This window comes from Panthera pardus, unplaced genomic scaffold (assembly GCF_024362965.1).
Source record: "Panthera pardus isolate Hobbes unplaced genomic scaffold, ASM2436296v1 HiC_scaffold_18, whole genome shotgun sequence".
NCBI lineage: Eukaryota > Metazoa > Chordata > Mammalia > Carnivora > Felidae > Panthera > Panthera pardus.
This window is the reverse complement of record NW_026526743.1, coordinates 3,011,433-3,024,365: the sequence shown is the minus strand read 5'-3', so window position 1 is coordinate 3,024,365 and position 12,933 is coordinate 3,011,433. Positions and strand designations below refer to the sequence as shown.

General features: G+C 51.6%; 2 protein-coding genes across 2 annotated transcripts in view; both read left to right on the top strand.

The window, feature by feature from the left end:
* Nucleotides 1-609, top strand: part of LIG1 (DNA ligase 1) — a 40,070-nt gene extending 39,461 nt beyond the window's left edge. The window contains 2 exon segments of the mRNA XM_053905563.1: nucleotides 132-224; nucleotides 347-609. Coding sequence (XP_053761538.1) covers nucleotides 132-224; nucleotides 347-430 — 177 coding nt within the window. The 3' untranslated portion in view covers nucleotides 431-609.
* A 1,927-nt stretch (nucleotides 610-2,536) lies between these two features.
* CABP5 (calcium binding protein 5) lies at nucleotides 2,537-11,831 on the top strand. The gene is made up of 6 exons (XM_019425846.2): nucleotides 2,537-2,797; nucleotides 3,726-3,756; nucleotides 4,324-4,467; nucleotides 5,406-5,515; nucleotides 9,509-9,656; nucleotides 11,283-11,831. Exons 1-6 carry the CDS (start codon nucleotides 2,735-2,737, stop codon nucleotides 11,306-11,308), a joined length of 522 nt encoding a protein of 173 aa, XP_019281391.1. The 5' UTR covers nucleotides 2,537-2,734; the 3' UTR covers nucleotides 11,309-11,831.
* The last annotated feature ends 1,102 nt before the right edge of the window (nucleotides 11,832-12,933 follow it).

Here is a 12,933-nt window from a genome sequence, read left to right as displayed (position 1 = left end):
CCCCATTGTGTGGACGAGGAAGCTGAGGCCGGAGGGGAGGGAGCGGAGAGGAGGCTGGATAGGAAACTGCTGGCGTAGGTGGCCTGTGGGCTAGACCCCGGGAGCGTCTCCATCATCGCCCCCTCCCCCAGGTGGATAGCGAGAAGGGGATCTCCCTCCGTTTCCCCCGGTTTATTCGCGTCCGCGAAGACAAGAAGCCGGAGGAGGCTACCACCAGTGCCCAGGTGAGGCCTCGGCCCGGGTGGGCTTGCCCGGCCAGGCCGGCTTCTCGGCGGTGGGTTCTGGAATGGGGGGGGAGGGGTACCCCCGGGGCTTCTGATCGCCCGCTCCCACCCGCTGTCCTCAGGTGGCCTCTCTGTTTAAGAAGCAGAGTCAGATTCAGAACCAGCAGGGCGCGGACTTAGACTCCGACCTGGAAGATTTCTACTAGGCTCCCACCCTCCCCGGGGCACCGGGGGCATCACCTCTGTTGTTCAGCAAATCCGGTGTCACGGTCGAGTGGGTTTTGAGTGTCAGAGGTGTATGTGCGCGCGCGCGGGGACAGTTTAAGTTGGGATCCGGGATTTCACCAGTCGTTTGTGTTTTCAATAAATAATTCTTGAACCCCCACCATGGTGTCAGAGTCTGTGTTGGGTGCTGGGGGCGCGGCTCCTGGAGCTCCCACGTGGACGGCGGGGGACAGATGGGAACCGTCTGAACCAGCACCTTCCGGTGGGATTATCTGCAGGGCTGGAAATGCCCTTTATCCGTATGCGGCCGCCGAGCCCTTGAAATGTAGCCAGTGTAACTGAAGGATCTATCTATCTATCTATCTATTTATTTATTTATTTATTTTGAGAGAGATAGAAACAGTGCAAGCAGGGGAGGGTCAGAGAGAGAGGGAGAGAATCCCAAGCAGACTCCTCGCTTGTCCATGCAGAGCCGGAGGTGGGGCTCAAACCCACGAAACTGTGAGATCACGACCTGGGCCAAAACCAGCAGTCGGATGCTTAACCGACTGAGCCACCCACGTGCCCCGCTGGTGATGTTCATTTTATTTACTTATTTTTAATTTAAAACAAAATTTAAAAAAAAATTTTTTTTAACATTTTTATTTATTTTTGAGACAGAGAGAGATGGAGCATGAGCAGGGGAGGGGCAGAGAGAGGGGGAGACAGAATCCGAAGCAGGCTTCTGGCTCTGAGCTGTCGGCACAGAGCCCGACGCGGGGCTCGAACTCACGGACTGTGAGATCATGACTTGAGCTGAAGTCAGACGCTTAACCCACTGAGCCACCCAGGTGCCCCTAATTAAAAAAAAATTTAACATTTATTTTTGAGAGAGAGAGAGTGAGAGGGGGAGGGGCAGGGAGAGGGGGAGACACAGAATCCGAAGCAGGCTCCAGGCTCCGAGCTGTCAGCACAGAGCCCGATGCGGGGCTCAAACTCATGAACCACAAGATCATGACCTGAGCTGAAGTCGGACGCTTAACCGACCGAGCCCCCCGGGCGCCCCCGGTGATGTTCGTCTTAATCATTTGATCGAGATGGTGTCGGCTGGGTGTCCCCCCTACAGAGCGACTCTCCTGTGCCATGAGTACGTTGTAAGGGGATACTTTGTGCCGTGTAAATAAATGTGGTCAAGCTTGGCCCTTTTTGTTCCTGTCTGTGGGGACTGCTGGTGTCCTGTGTTATGCTATGTAATCTGTTGTTCTTTCTGTGGATTTCCAAATGGCCCCCGACCTGGCCAGTGGAGCTTGTTCAGGCTGGCGTCCGTGTTCCTTTGCTGTGACCCCACGACGCTGTGCTGGCCTCACGGCACAAGATTTGTTTCTAGGCGCATCTGCCTGCTGGTCCTGTTCCAGTCATGGGAGCGGCCGCGTCTCCCGGTCTCGGTTCCTTTGAGTGCAGAATGCTATTTAGAAGTCAAGCCCCAGACGCTAGACGTATCCTGTAGACGCCGCCTCACTCCGCTCACGTTCCCACCCGGCACCCTGGGCCATGCCGCCTCTCTGCGGGCACCTCCCCCTATTTGGATCCCCTCCCAACCCCTGGGGTAGAGACCCTCGTTGCCTCCTTGGGCGGTGGGTGACACGTGGCTATGACTTCTCCCCCTCGCCAGTATGGATGCCCACCTCGTTCCTCCCCTCCCCTCCCCTCCCCCAAATCATTTAGGGAGACAGAAGAGAGAGACGAGCAGAAGCAGCCCAGACAGCACCGTTGGTCGCGATGCGTGCCCGCTTCCTGAAGCCAGGGTTCTGACCCAGTCCCTGGGTTCCTGCATCCGCCAGCTGGCCCTCGTGGGTGGCACACAGCTCCCGGCGGCCAGGGCTGTGCCCTCTACGTCTTTACCCGCCCACAGGCCAGCAGAGGCCCGGCCTGCGGTGAGCGCCCAGAACGTGAATGAAGGGCTGCCCCGGGCTCTAATCCCCGTTTTTTGCAATGATCTTTCCAGTCCTATTCTGGGGATAAAAGGTCAGAGCCTGAAACTGGCCTCCCCCCCTCCGCCCGCCCCATCCCCGCCCATCTCACTTGAGCCAGATGGGGAGGCAGACACAGCTCTGATCCCCTCCCCAACCCGAGTAGAGATTTCTGATCCAGCTGTCACAGCTCTTGGACACCAGGGGCCGAGGGAGAGGCAGGAAGAGTTGGTGCAGGAGTGACCGAGAAGATAAGGAGGCCGAGCCACTGAGGGGGACGGGAAGGAGGGGGAGCCGACTTGAGCCTGGTGCCTGCCGAGCCGTCCCCGTCCCTCCATGCAGGTCCCCGTGGGCCCCGCCTGCATCTTCCTGAGAAAAGGCATCGCCGAGAAACAGCGGGTGAGGTGGCAGCACGCTTTTTACTGTCAGGCTTTCAGAGATGAGCAGCCACTCGGTGGGATTTCCCAGGTCGGGTGCGACGGCCCCAAGCCTGACCCTCGCGGTGTCCCAGATACGGGGGCGGCAACGGTGATTGGAAATTCTTAGCCGGTTTAGGAACCGGTCGCGGGGGGCACGGATCTTCCGGCCCCGCCGTCGCTGAACGCTGGTCCCCACAAAAGGGGTTCTGAGCCTTGGGAGAAAGAATGGGGTGGGTGGGGTAAGAATCCAGGGGGTGTAGCGGGAAGAATTCGGACTCAGAGCTCAGATCTCAGGCTGCATCTGACCTGCTGCACAGCCTGGAGGGAGTGATTTAAAGTCTCCCCGCCTTGGGAGGGGCTCTGCCCCTAGGAGCTGTGTGACCTCAGGCAGTTTCCTTAACCTCTCTGTTCCTCCGCTTCCTCTTTTATAAAGATGGGAATGCTATTTATTTGGTCCTACCCTGCACCGGGTGGTTCTGAGGTTTAAATGAAGGGACTGTGGACGTCTGGCCCAGAGCTGGCACTCTGAGCACGTTTGCTCTGATTCTAAGCCTCACTGTCTTCTTCTGGAAAAGGAGGGGACTGGATTCCATGGCATCCAAGGCCCCCTTTCAGCACAGCGGGATGGATGTCCGTTCAGGAAGGGCAGAGGGAGAGAGATCAAGATTCCAGGACAGGAGAGAGGAAATGCGAAGCGATGAGCAAGAGAGCGAGAGGCAAAGAGCCGTGGGTGGGAGGCAGGAGGTGAGCGAAGGAAGGGAAGGAAGGGGTGGGTGGAACGAGCAAGAACGGAGGAGAAACAGGAAAGGAGAGGGATCGCTCAGAGGAGGGAGGGGACATGGTTGGAGAAGTGGATATGCTGGATCCCTGACCCTCTCCAAATTCCCTCTCCCTGCATTCCTTTCCAGGAAAGACCGCTGGGACAGGATGAGATCGAAGGTAACCTCTGTCCCCAGAAGACCCCCCATGGTCGTCTGCCACTAAGCTGCTCTCTGTGCATCTCCGTGCAGACCCTTTCGTCCCAGCTCCCTCTCCTCCCACTTAGCCATGATTTGTGGAACTCATGGTACTTTAGGCACCTCCCAACGTGTTTAGAAGGCAAACCCATCCCCGGGTGTCTCGGAGATCCAGGAGTGACACATGCATGAGTTTATTTTGAGAGAGAGAGAGAGACAGAGAGAAAGAGAGAGAGAGAGAGAGAGAGAGAGAGAGAGAGAGAGAATCCCAAGCGGGCTCCATGCTGTCAGTGCAGAGCCGGCATGGGTCTCGATCTCATGACCCGTGAGATCATGACCTGAGTAAGCCAAAATCAGGAGTCGGACGCTCAACCGACTGAGCCACTCAGGTGCCCCATATGCCTTCTTTTTTTTTTTTTTTAACATTTGGCACCTCCCTGATGGTTTCAAGGGATGCCAGTCTGCCCCATTGACTGTTTCAAGTCTCCCCAGCCAGTCTGCCCCATTCACCGTTTCAAGTCCCCCCCCAGAGTTCTCTCTTCACTTTCAGAGCTTCGGGAAGCGTTTCTTGAGTTCGACAAGGACAGAGATGGGTTCATCTCTTGTAAGGATTTGGGGAATCTCATGAGGACGATGGGCTACATGCCCACAGAGATGGAGCTGACTGAACTGGGCCAGCAAATCCGCATGAACCGTGAGGCTGGGGGCGGGAAGAAGGACTGGGGCTGGGGGCGGGCTGGTGGGGGGAATCGGGAGGGATGTGGAGGCTGAGCGGCAGGAAAGGAAGAGGGTAGGCGGCCCTGGGAGTCCGGAAACCACTGGGAGTCCGAGCAGCTCAGCCTGTACTCGGGGAGGCAGCGTTTGAAGTGAATAAAAACGGTGACCTTAGAGGCAGGATCTGGACTCAAGGCCCATTTCTATCATTTACTGATTGTGGGTTTTTTTTTTTTTTAATTTATTTATTTTGGGGGAGAGAGAGCGACGTGGGGCTCGAACCCACGAACCGTGAGATCGTGACCTGAGCCAAAGTCGGACGCTCAACCGACTGAGCACCCCCAGGCGCCCCGACTGTGGCCCCTTTTGAAAAGTGGAGTCAACCCCCACTCTTGAGTCTCAGTGTCCCCACCTGTCAGGCAGAAATGATGTCACTCCTTGTGCGATTGCAACAAAGGAGGTGACGCAGGTCAGGCTCTTGGTTAGGGATGTAGGTTTGCTGCCATCACCACCGGCTTTTCGAGAAGGAAGCTGGGCCAGAATCGCTCTGAGGTTTGCTTCTGGGCACGTCACGGAGGAAAGGAGGCCGAACGCCAGGACAGGATCGTGTTCCTATCTGGAAGGGACGTGCCTCCCGTTTAATTCGCACTCCCCCGCTCACAGACCAACAGAGGAGGGAATGTAGATCTGAATCAATTAAGAGATTTGCTCGAGGTCACATGGACAGCTGCTTACTGCCACCCTGTGCACCCCATCCGCCCCGGTTTGGATTAAAGGGACCCTGGGGCCCGGGTTGGCCGAGAGAGAAGGTTCTCAGAAGGCAGAGAGATCAGAACAGGTCTACCTTGAACAGACCCTGAAGGTAATGGTGGCTTAGGCACACGGAATCTCACTTAGACCTGCCTCTTCTGTCCCCAGTGGGTGGCCGTGTAGACTTTGACGACTTTGTGGAGCTGATGACCCCCAAATTGCTCGCGGAAACGGCGGGGATGATCGGCGTCCAGGAGATGCGCGATGCCTTCAAGGAAGTGAGTTGAGAGTTTCGCGATGCTAGAGGTAGTTGAAGAAAGCCCAGGGGTCTACGATTGGGCTTTAAGCGGGGACAGAACCCACCCACACCGATTTCTTTTTTTTTTAATCATCGCAAATAACGGTGGGAGTAAGCAGCCCCTTATCTCAGTCATGCATATGGGGAAACTGAGGCTCGTGGAATTTACTAAATCTTACCCAAGGTCCTGCAGTCCCCTAGCCCATGTTAGGACCTCTCATCTCACTGTCTGTAATGGGAAGAAGGAATCCAATAACTTGAGATCCCAGAGGGGAACGCAAAGAGATAATCTGGTTTAACCCAGATGCTTAACACACATGAGACCCAGGGAGGGTGAGGCGTTTGCTGAAATGCGCTCATCCCCCGATAAAATGCTTTTCTCAGAGCTTTCAATACAGGCGGCAAAAGTAAAGAACAGCATAGCGTTTGGAAGGAAAGACTTTGGAGCTGTGCAAACGTGGGTTCCCAATCCCAGGAAGATCTCCCCCTTTCAGCTGTGTGATTTTTCTGCCCCAGCTTCACATAAAGATCTAGAATTGCATCGTCCGACAGAACTGCCTGTGATCTCAGAAACGCTCTGTCCAGGGCCCCTGGGTGGCTCAGTCGGGTTGAGCGTCCGACTTCAGCTCAGGTCATGATCTCGCGGTTCGTGAGTTCGAGCCCCGTGTCAGGCTCTGTGCTGACAGCTCAGGGCCTGGAGCCTGTTTCGGATTCTGTGTCTCCCTCTCTCTCTGCCCCTCCCGTGCTCATGCTCTGTCTCTCTCTGTCTCAATAATAAATAAACATTAAAAAAATTTTTTAAAAGAAAGAAAGGAACACTCTGTCCAAAATGGTAGCCACTGGCCACCTGTGGCTGCCAAGCCCTTGACACATGGCCAGTATGACTTGAGGAACTGATTTGTTCATTTTCTCTAATTCTGGTTAGTTTCAGTTCGATTATTTACTTAATTTCCTTTGACATTCAACAGAATATAAATTCAATTTGTTTGAATTTAAAAAAGGAATACACAGGGCGCCTGGGCGGCTCAGTCAGCTAAGGGTCTGACTCTTGATCTCAGCTCAGGTCTTGATCTCAGGGTCGTGAGTTCAAGCCTGCATTGGGCTCTGCGCTGGGCGTGAAGCCTACATAAAAATAAAATAATAAAATAAAATAAAATAAAATAAAATAAAATAAAATAAAATATAAAATAAATATAAAAAAATAAAATAAATAAAATAAAATAAAATATAATATAATATAATATAAAAATAAAATATAAAAAATAAAATAAAATAAAATAATATATAAAATAAATAAAATAAAATAAAAAATAAAATAAAATAAATAAAATAAAATAAATAAAATAAAATAAAATAAAATATTATAAAATAAAATATAAAATAAAATAAATAAAATAAAATAAAATAAATAAAATAAAATAAAATATTATAAAATAAAATATAAAATAAAATAAATAAAACAAAGTAAAATATAAAAAAATAAAATAAAATAAAATAAATCAAATCAAATAAATCAAATCAAATATAAAAAAATAAAATAAAATATAAAAAAATAAAATAAAATAAATAAAATAAAATATAAAAAATAAAATAAAATAAAATAAAATAAAATAGTAATATATAAAATAAATAAATAAAATATAAAATAAAATAAAATAAATATTAAAAAAATAAAATAAAATATAATGAAATATAATATAAAATAAAATAAATAAAATAAAATAAAATATAAATAAAATAAAATATAATATAATATAAAATATAAAAAAATAAAATAAAATAAAATAAAATAAATAAAATATAAAAAATATATAATATAAAATAAAATAAAATAAATAAAATAAAATAAAATAAATAAAATAGTAAAGTAAAATAAAACAAAAACAAATATTCAATTCAGTTATTGGGAAACATTTTGTTTGGAAAAACTTGGGCATGTAGATCTACCCTTTCAACTCTAAATTGTATAAAAGGTGCATACAGGTCAAGTATTTCCTATACTATTTGGTGTTTGAACTGAGAGGCGCTATCGGTGGTAAAATACACCTGGATTAAGACTTAGTATCCTTGGCTTAAGCATATGTGTTCACTGAGCACATTAACTAATCACGCTAAGTATAAGTACTTACTATGGTAGTATGCTAAGTCTTACGAAATCCAGTGCGAATTAAAAAATGTAATGCTCAATAATTTTTAAAGATTTTACTAAAAAAATTTTTTTAATGTTTATTTATTTTTGAGAGAGAGAGACAGAGAGAGACAGAGCACGAACAGGGAAGGAGCAGAGAGAGAGAGAGACACAGAATCCGAAGCAGGCTCCAGGCCCCGAACTGTCAGCACAGAACCTGATGCGGGGCTCCAACTCACGAACTGCTAGATCATGACCCAAGCCGAAGGCGGACACTTGCTTAACTGACTGAGCCACCCAGGCGCCCCTCAAGATTTTATTTTTAAGTAATCTCTACACCCAATATGGGGCTTGACCTCACGACCCCGAGATCAAGCTCTACCACACATCTACGTGTGGGACGCCTGGGTGGCTCAGTTGGTTACGCGTCTGACTCTTGATCTCCTCGCGGGTCATGATCTCAGGGTCATGAGTTCAAGCCCTGCGTTGGGCTCCACACGGGGTGTGAGGTCTACTTAAAAAATTCGCTGTTCTCTTTCACCGTTTTTTTTTTGTTTTTTTTTTTTAAACGTGGCTACTAGCAAATTTTAAATCAGTAATGCAGTTCGCACTATATTTCTCCTGGACGGCACTGCTCTGGGGGCGGGGGGGGGGGGGGGGGGGGGGGGGGGGGGGGGGGGGGGGGGGGGGGGGATCATGTTCCAGGCTGAGGAAGCAGCAGGTGTGGACGGACGCTGGAAGGCAGGAAGGCAGATGTGGGCAAGAGCAAGGTCTTGGAGCTTGGAGTCCCGAGCTGGAGAGAAAGTAGCAGGCGATCAACAAGGGTCAGAGTTGGCGGAAGCAGGGCCAGCCTCTTAGGAGTCTGTGCTTCTCGGAACGAGCCAGGATATCATGGAGGGGAATGAGGAAGCCACTGGGCGATTTTCAGCAGGGGATGCGACAAGATCTGATTTCTGTTTTATGTTTTTTTGTTGTTGTTGTTGTTATTTTTTAAAGTTTATTTTTGAGAGAGAGACAGAGAGACAGAGAGAGAGAGAATCCAAAGCAGGCTCTGTGCTGTTAGCGCAGAGCCCAATGCGGGGCTCAAACTCATGAACCTTGAGAGTGGGAGCTTAACCGACTGAGCCACCCAGGTGCCCCTGAGTTCTGTTTAAATTTTTTTTTTTATGTTTTTTTATTCTTGAGACAGAGGAAGAGAGAGAGAGACAGAGCATGAATGGGGGAGGGGCAGGGAGAGGGAGACACAGAATCCGAAACAGGCTCCAGGCTCTGAGCTGTCAGCACAGAGCCGGATGCCGGGCTCGACCTCACGAACGTGGAGATCACGGCCTGAGCCAAAGTCAGCTGCTTAACCGACTGAGCCACCCAGGGGCCCCTGATTTCTGTCTTAAGTGAACAGGAACAGGAGGTCCTGAGATGTGGACCACCATGGGATCCAGAGGACCAATCAGGGGACCGTCATGACGGTCCAGGCAAGAGACGATTGTGGCTTCAGCCGGGTTAGCATCAGCGCGGCTAGACGAGGATGGTTAGCTGCCCCCACCCCCCACCCCACCCCCACGCCCCCCACACTGGGGAGATAGCCCGGACGAGACTTCCTGTGCGGGTTGGTTAAGGGTGTGCAGCATGGAGGTTTGAAAATAGTTCATTAGTTTAACTAATATTGCACCGTGGGAAGGCACCGTTTGGGGGACCTGCCACGGGGCGGTGAACACGACCGTGAAAATGACCCGCCCTCCGGGAGCTGAGGACATTTTCGAGTGCACGACGGGCGCTTAGCTTAGCTCCCGACCGCTGTGGTTGTGCTCACGGTCCTTGCCAACACCGCGCCTCTGCCCCGAGCAGTTTGACACCAACGGGGACGGGGAGATCACCCTCGGGGAGCTGCAGCAGGCCATGCAGAGGCTTCTGGGAGAGAAGCTCACCCCTCGCGAGATCTCGGAGGTCGTGCAGGAGGCGGACGTGAACGGAGACGGCACGGTCGACTTTGAAGGTGACGTCGCGAGGGGGCAGCCGCCGCGCGCGGGTGGCTTTCTGAGCCAGGGCTCACTCCTACCTCCCCCGTGCCTGTCCCTCCCTGGCTCACGGGGCGCCTTTGTCGAGAACGAAATGTCCCGTCGGGAGAGTGGACCGGTCACCAGCTGGGGCTCTGGGGTCAGATGCACGGGGTTCAAATTCAAGGTCGTCTCTTACCTGTCCTAGCCACCCAGAGAAGTCACGCGTGACGCTGCTGCTCGTTCCGGGCGGGAACGCCCTTGCCCCTTCCCGCTGGCCCAGTGTCAGTTATGCCACCGGAAGGTGCTCCCACCCCTCCTCTCGGCGCCCCCTTGTGCCTCCGCCGCAGCGCTGAGGGTGACATCACCCGAGCTCGTAATAGCGCCTCGCCTGTTTCCTCCCGAGGAGACCCCGGACTGAACCCTTCTTCCCTACACACCCCGGTCCTGGCTCAGAGCTCGTCCCACGTGTACTGAGGGATCGGCGGAAGGGAACCCGTGGGAACCCTGTGCGGATGGGAGTGGAGACCATTTTCGTGGGAGACCTAACAGGGAGGGTCAGAGTCTCATCATGGTGACTCTAGTTCAGGCACCCCAGCATCTAACTGCTGCCGGGGGACAAAAGCTGAGTTCTCGGTCTGATGCTCAGGTGCATCCCTGGTGTGACCCCCACCCCCGGCCGCACTTCTGTCCCCACTCTCAGGGTCGCTGCGCTCTGGTGCACACTGGCTGCCTGCTCTGTGTTCTCTAAATCCTGTTTCTCCCTCTCTGACGTCCCTTCCGCTTCCGGTACCTTCCCCGGTGTTCTCCATCCCTCAGGAATCGGCGCAGCTCGGTCTCCGCCATGAAGCGTCCCTTCGTCCTCAGCTGGCTGTATCCCCCATATCTGTTGCCCTACAAAGGCTTCCCTGTCCCCCTCCCTTCAAAGGACGTAATCGCCGCAGACCTCGCTGCCTTGAGTTGTGTTGGCCTCCTGGGATGTCAAATCCTGGAGGCCGGTCAGGGATGTTCTCTGACCCATCAGCTTGTAATTCCCAGTAGGGAAACTCAGGAGGCATTTATGGCCTGGCTGTAACTGAGGAAATATTGTCGGGATGCCCGCTGGGTCTCGCCAGGCTCAGGTGTACGAGGGGCATCACTGAAAGTCTGGACGAGCTAAGAGACAGATCCCCGGGCCAGCCCCGCGAAGGGGAAGGACAGATGGACCTCAAGACCTGGGTGGGGCCCAGAAGTTCATGGGGCATGGAGTCACCGCAGAGTCAGTGCGTTCCTTCTGAGGTTTTCCATTCACCGTCCACGTGGCCTCAGGCACATTGGTCAACCTCACTGGCCTCCGTTTGCTTATCTGGGAAATGGTAGTTACGCCTCCAGGATCGGTTGGAAAGATGAAATAAGATAGTCGTAACGATTGTGTAACGCTTCATGGGTCTTGTAAGCATTCTGTCGTTCAACCGTCTGGAAAACTTGTGTAAGGCATATGGCGATCCTGTGATTCCCATTTTGGAGACGAAGAAACTGAGGAGCAGAGGGTTTCCCAAAGATCACCCTTGGTTCCTGACACATAGTAAAGGGCTCAAAATGTGCTCTTACAAATCGGCGCCTTACCCAGGGGCTTTTCTTTGCAGAGTTTGTGAAGATGATGTCTCGCTGAGGAGGTTCTGGAAGCCCCCGGTCTCTCCCCATCAGGCCGGCATGGACCCCGCACTTGTGGAAGACCAGATCCCCTCGGGCCCGTCCAGGAGAGAGGGTGGGAGGGTGCGTGGTGACTGGCCTTGCATTGTATGAGTCGAGGCTGGGCCAAAAGTGATGGCTTTGCCCGGATGGCGGGCGGGGTGAGGGGGAACCTCTCTAGAATGAGATAAGAAGCTAGAAATGAGATCAGGACCAAGGTCAGCGCCACCCCACCAATTCCAGAGGTTAATGACACCTCCTGACTTCATGTAACCCCCAATGCCTACACCCCAGCAGAGTCTCTTCCCTGGTGTCCTCTTGGGTCAGACTCTCCAAAAGCTCAGCCCATGGTCCACCCTTCCCCCTTCTTGCTTCAGCTGCTTCAGATTTCCTCGGTTTCTTTCTGTCGGTAAGAGGGAGGCATGACAATCTTGGGGCTACAAACAGGATTCCTGGGAAGACCGGGCTTGGAAATGGTTCCATTAAAGAGGCTTCCAAAGTGAGGTTAGTCCGTTTTCTTGATTTCCTGGAAGGACAGTCTGGTGGTTGCTTTTTTTCCCCCTCCCGCCTCCTACTTCGTGGTGTAAGATAACTTGGATAAGATACTCAGGCCACTGAATTAAACCATAAATCTGGATTACGGAGGTTTAGGGCAAGCTGATCCCCGGGGAATTAATCCCCTGCAAAATGTCATCGCGCAAAAGAGAAAGAGGATGGGGGAATTCTCAAATCCTCAGCTCGGCCAGGTGGTGTGGAAACTGTTCCTAGAAGCTCCCTGCCCTGCCTTCCCCGTGTCTGTCTGCCCTGGGTGCTCAGGGCGATTGCCTCTGGTAGGTGGGGAGTCAGGCCAGCCCTCACACCCTGATGCTGACCTGCACCCTGAAACCAGAGGGTCTTTTCCTCCTCACCTCTGCCCTTGGGCAGGACGCCCCAGTAACGCAAGGTCCCCAAAGTACAGGATTCGTGTCACGCCCTTCCACCGAGTTTATTTCACTTTCGAAACCCACTAAGTAACTGTATGCAATGGGTCATCGGTTTATAGAATAGCCTCGCTTTATAGAATTTAAATTTAATAGAGTGGAACCAGAATAATGTATTTCCTAACTTCTTGCTGTGGCCACTTCCCTTTTGCCCTTCCTTCCTTCCTTCCTTCCTTCCTTCCTTCCTTCCTTCCTCCCTCCCTCCCTCCCTCCCTCTCCCTCCCTCCCTCCCTTCCCTTCTGGCACTTTATTTATTCAGTAGTGATGTATGAAGTGCTTGCTGCATGCAAGGCCCTCTTCCAAGAATAGCTCTATCTCAGTGAATGAAATACACAGATCCCCGCCGCCACCCACCCCCCCCCCCCCACCACCAGGAGCTTACATTATGAAGGGAAGAGACAGACACAGAACAAAATACATGAGTAAATATGATCCTAGTTAGTATGGTAGAAGATGGAAAGAGATATAGAGAAAAGTGGAGCAGGAAAGTGGTTAAGGGATCTGGGAATGAGGAGGAGTCCCCAGTCCCGGTAGGGGCAAGGAGTCTACTGAGCACCAGGGGCATATGGAGGGGAAGAGCACTTCAAATGCAGTGTTGGGTGAATGCAAAGGCCCTGAGGCAGGA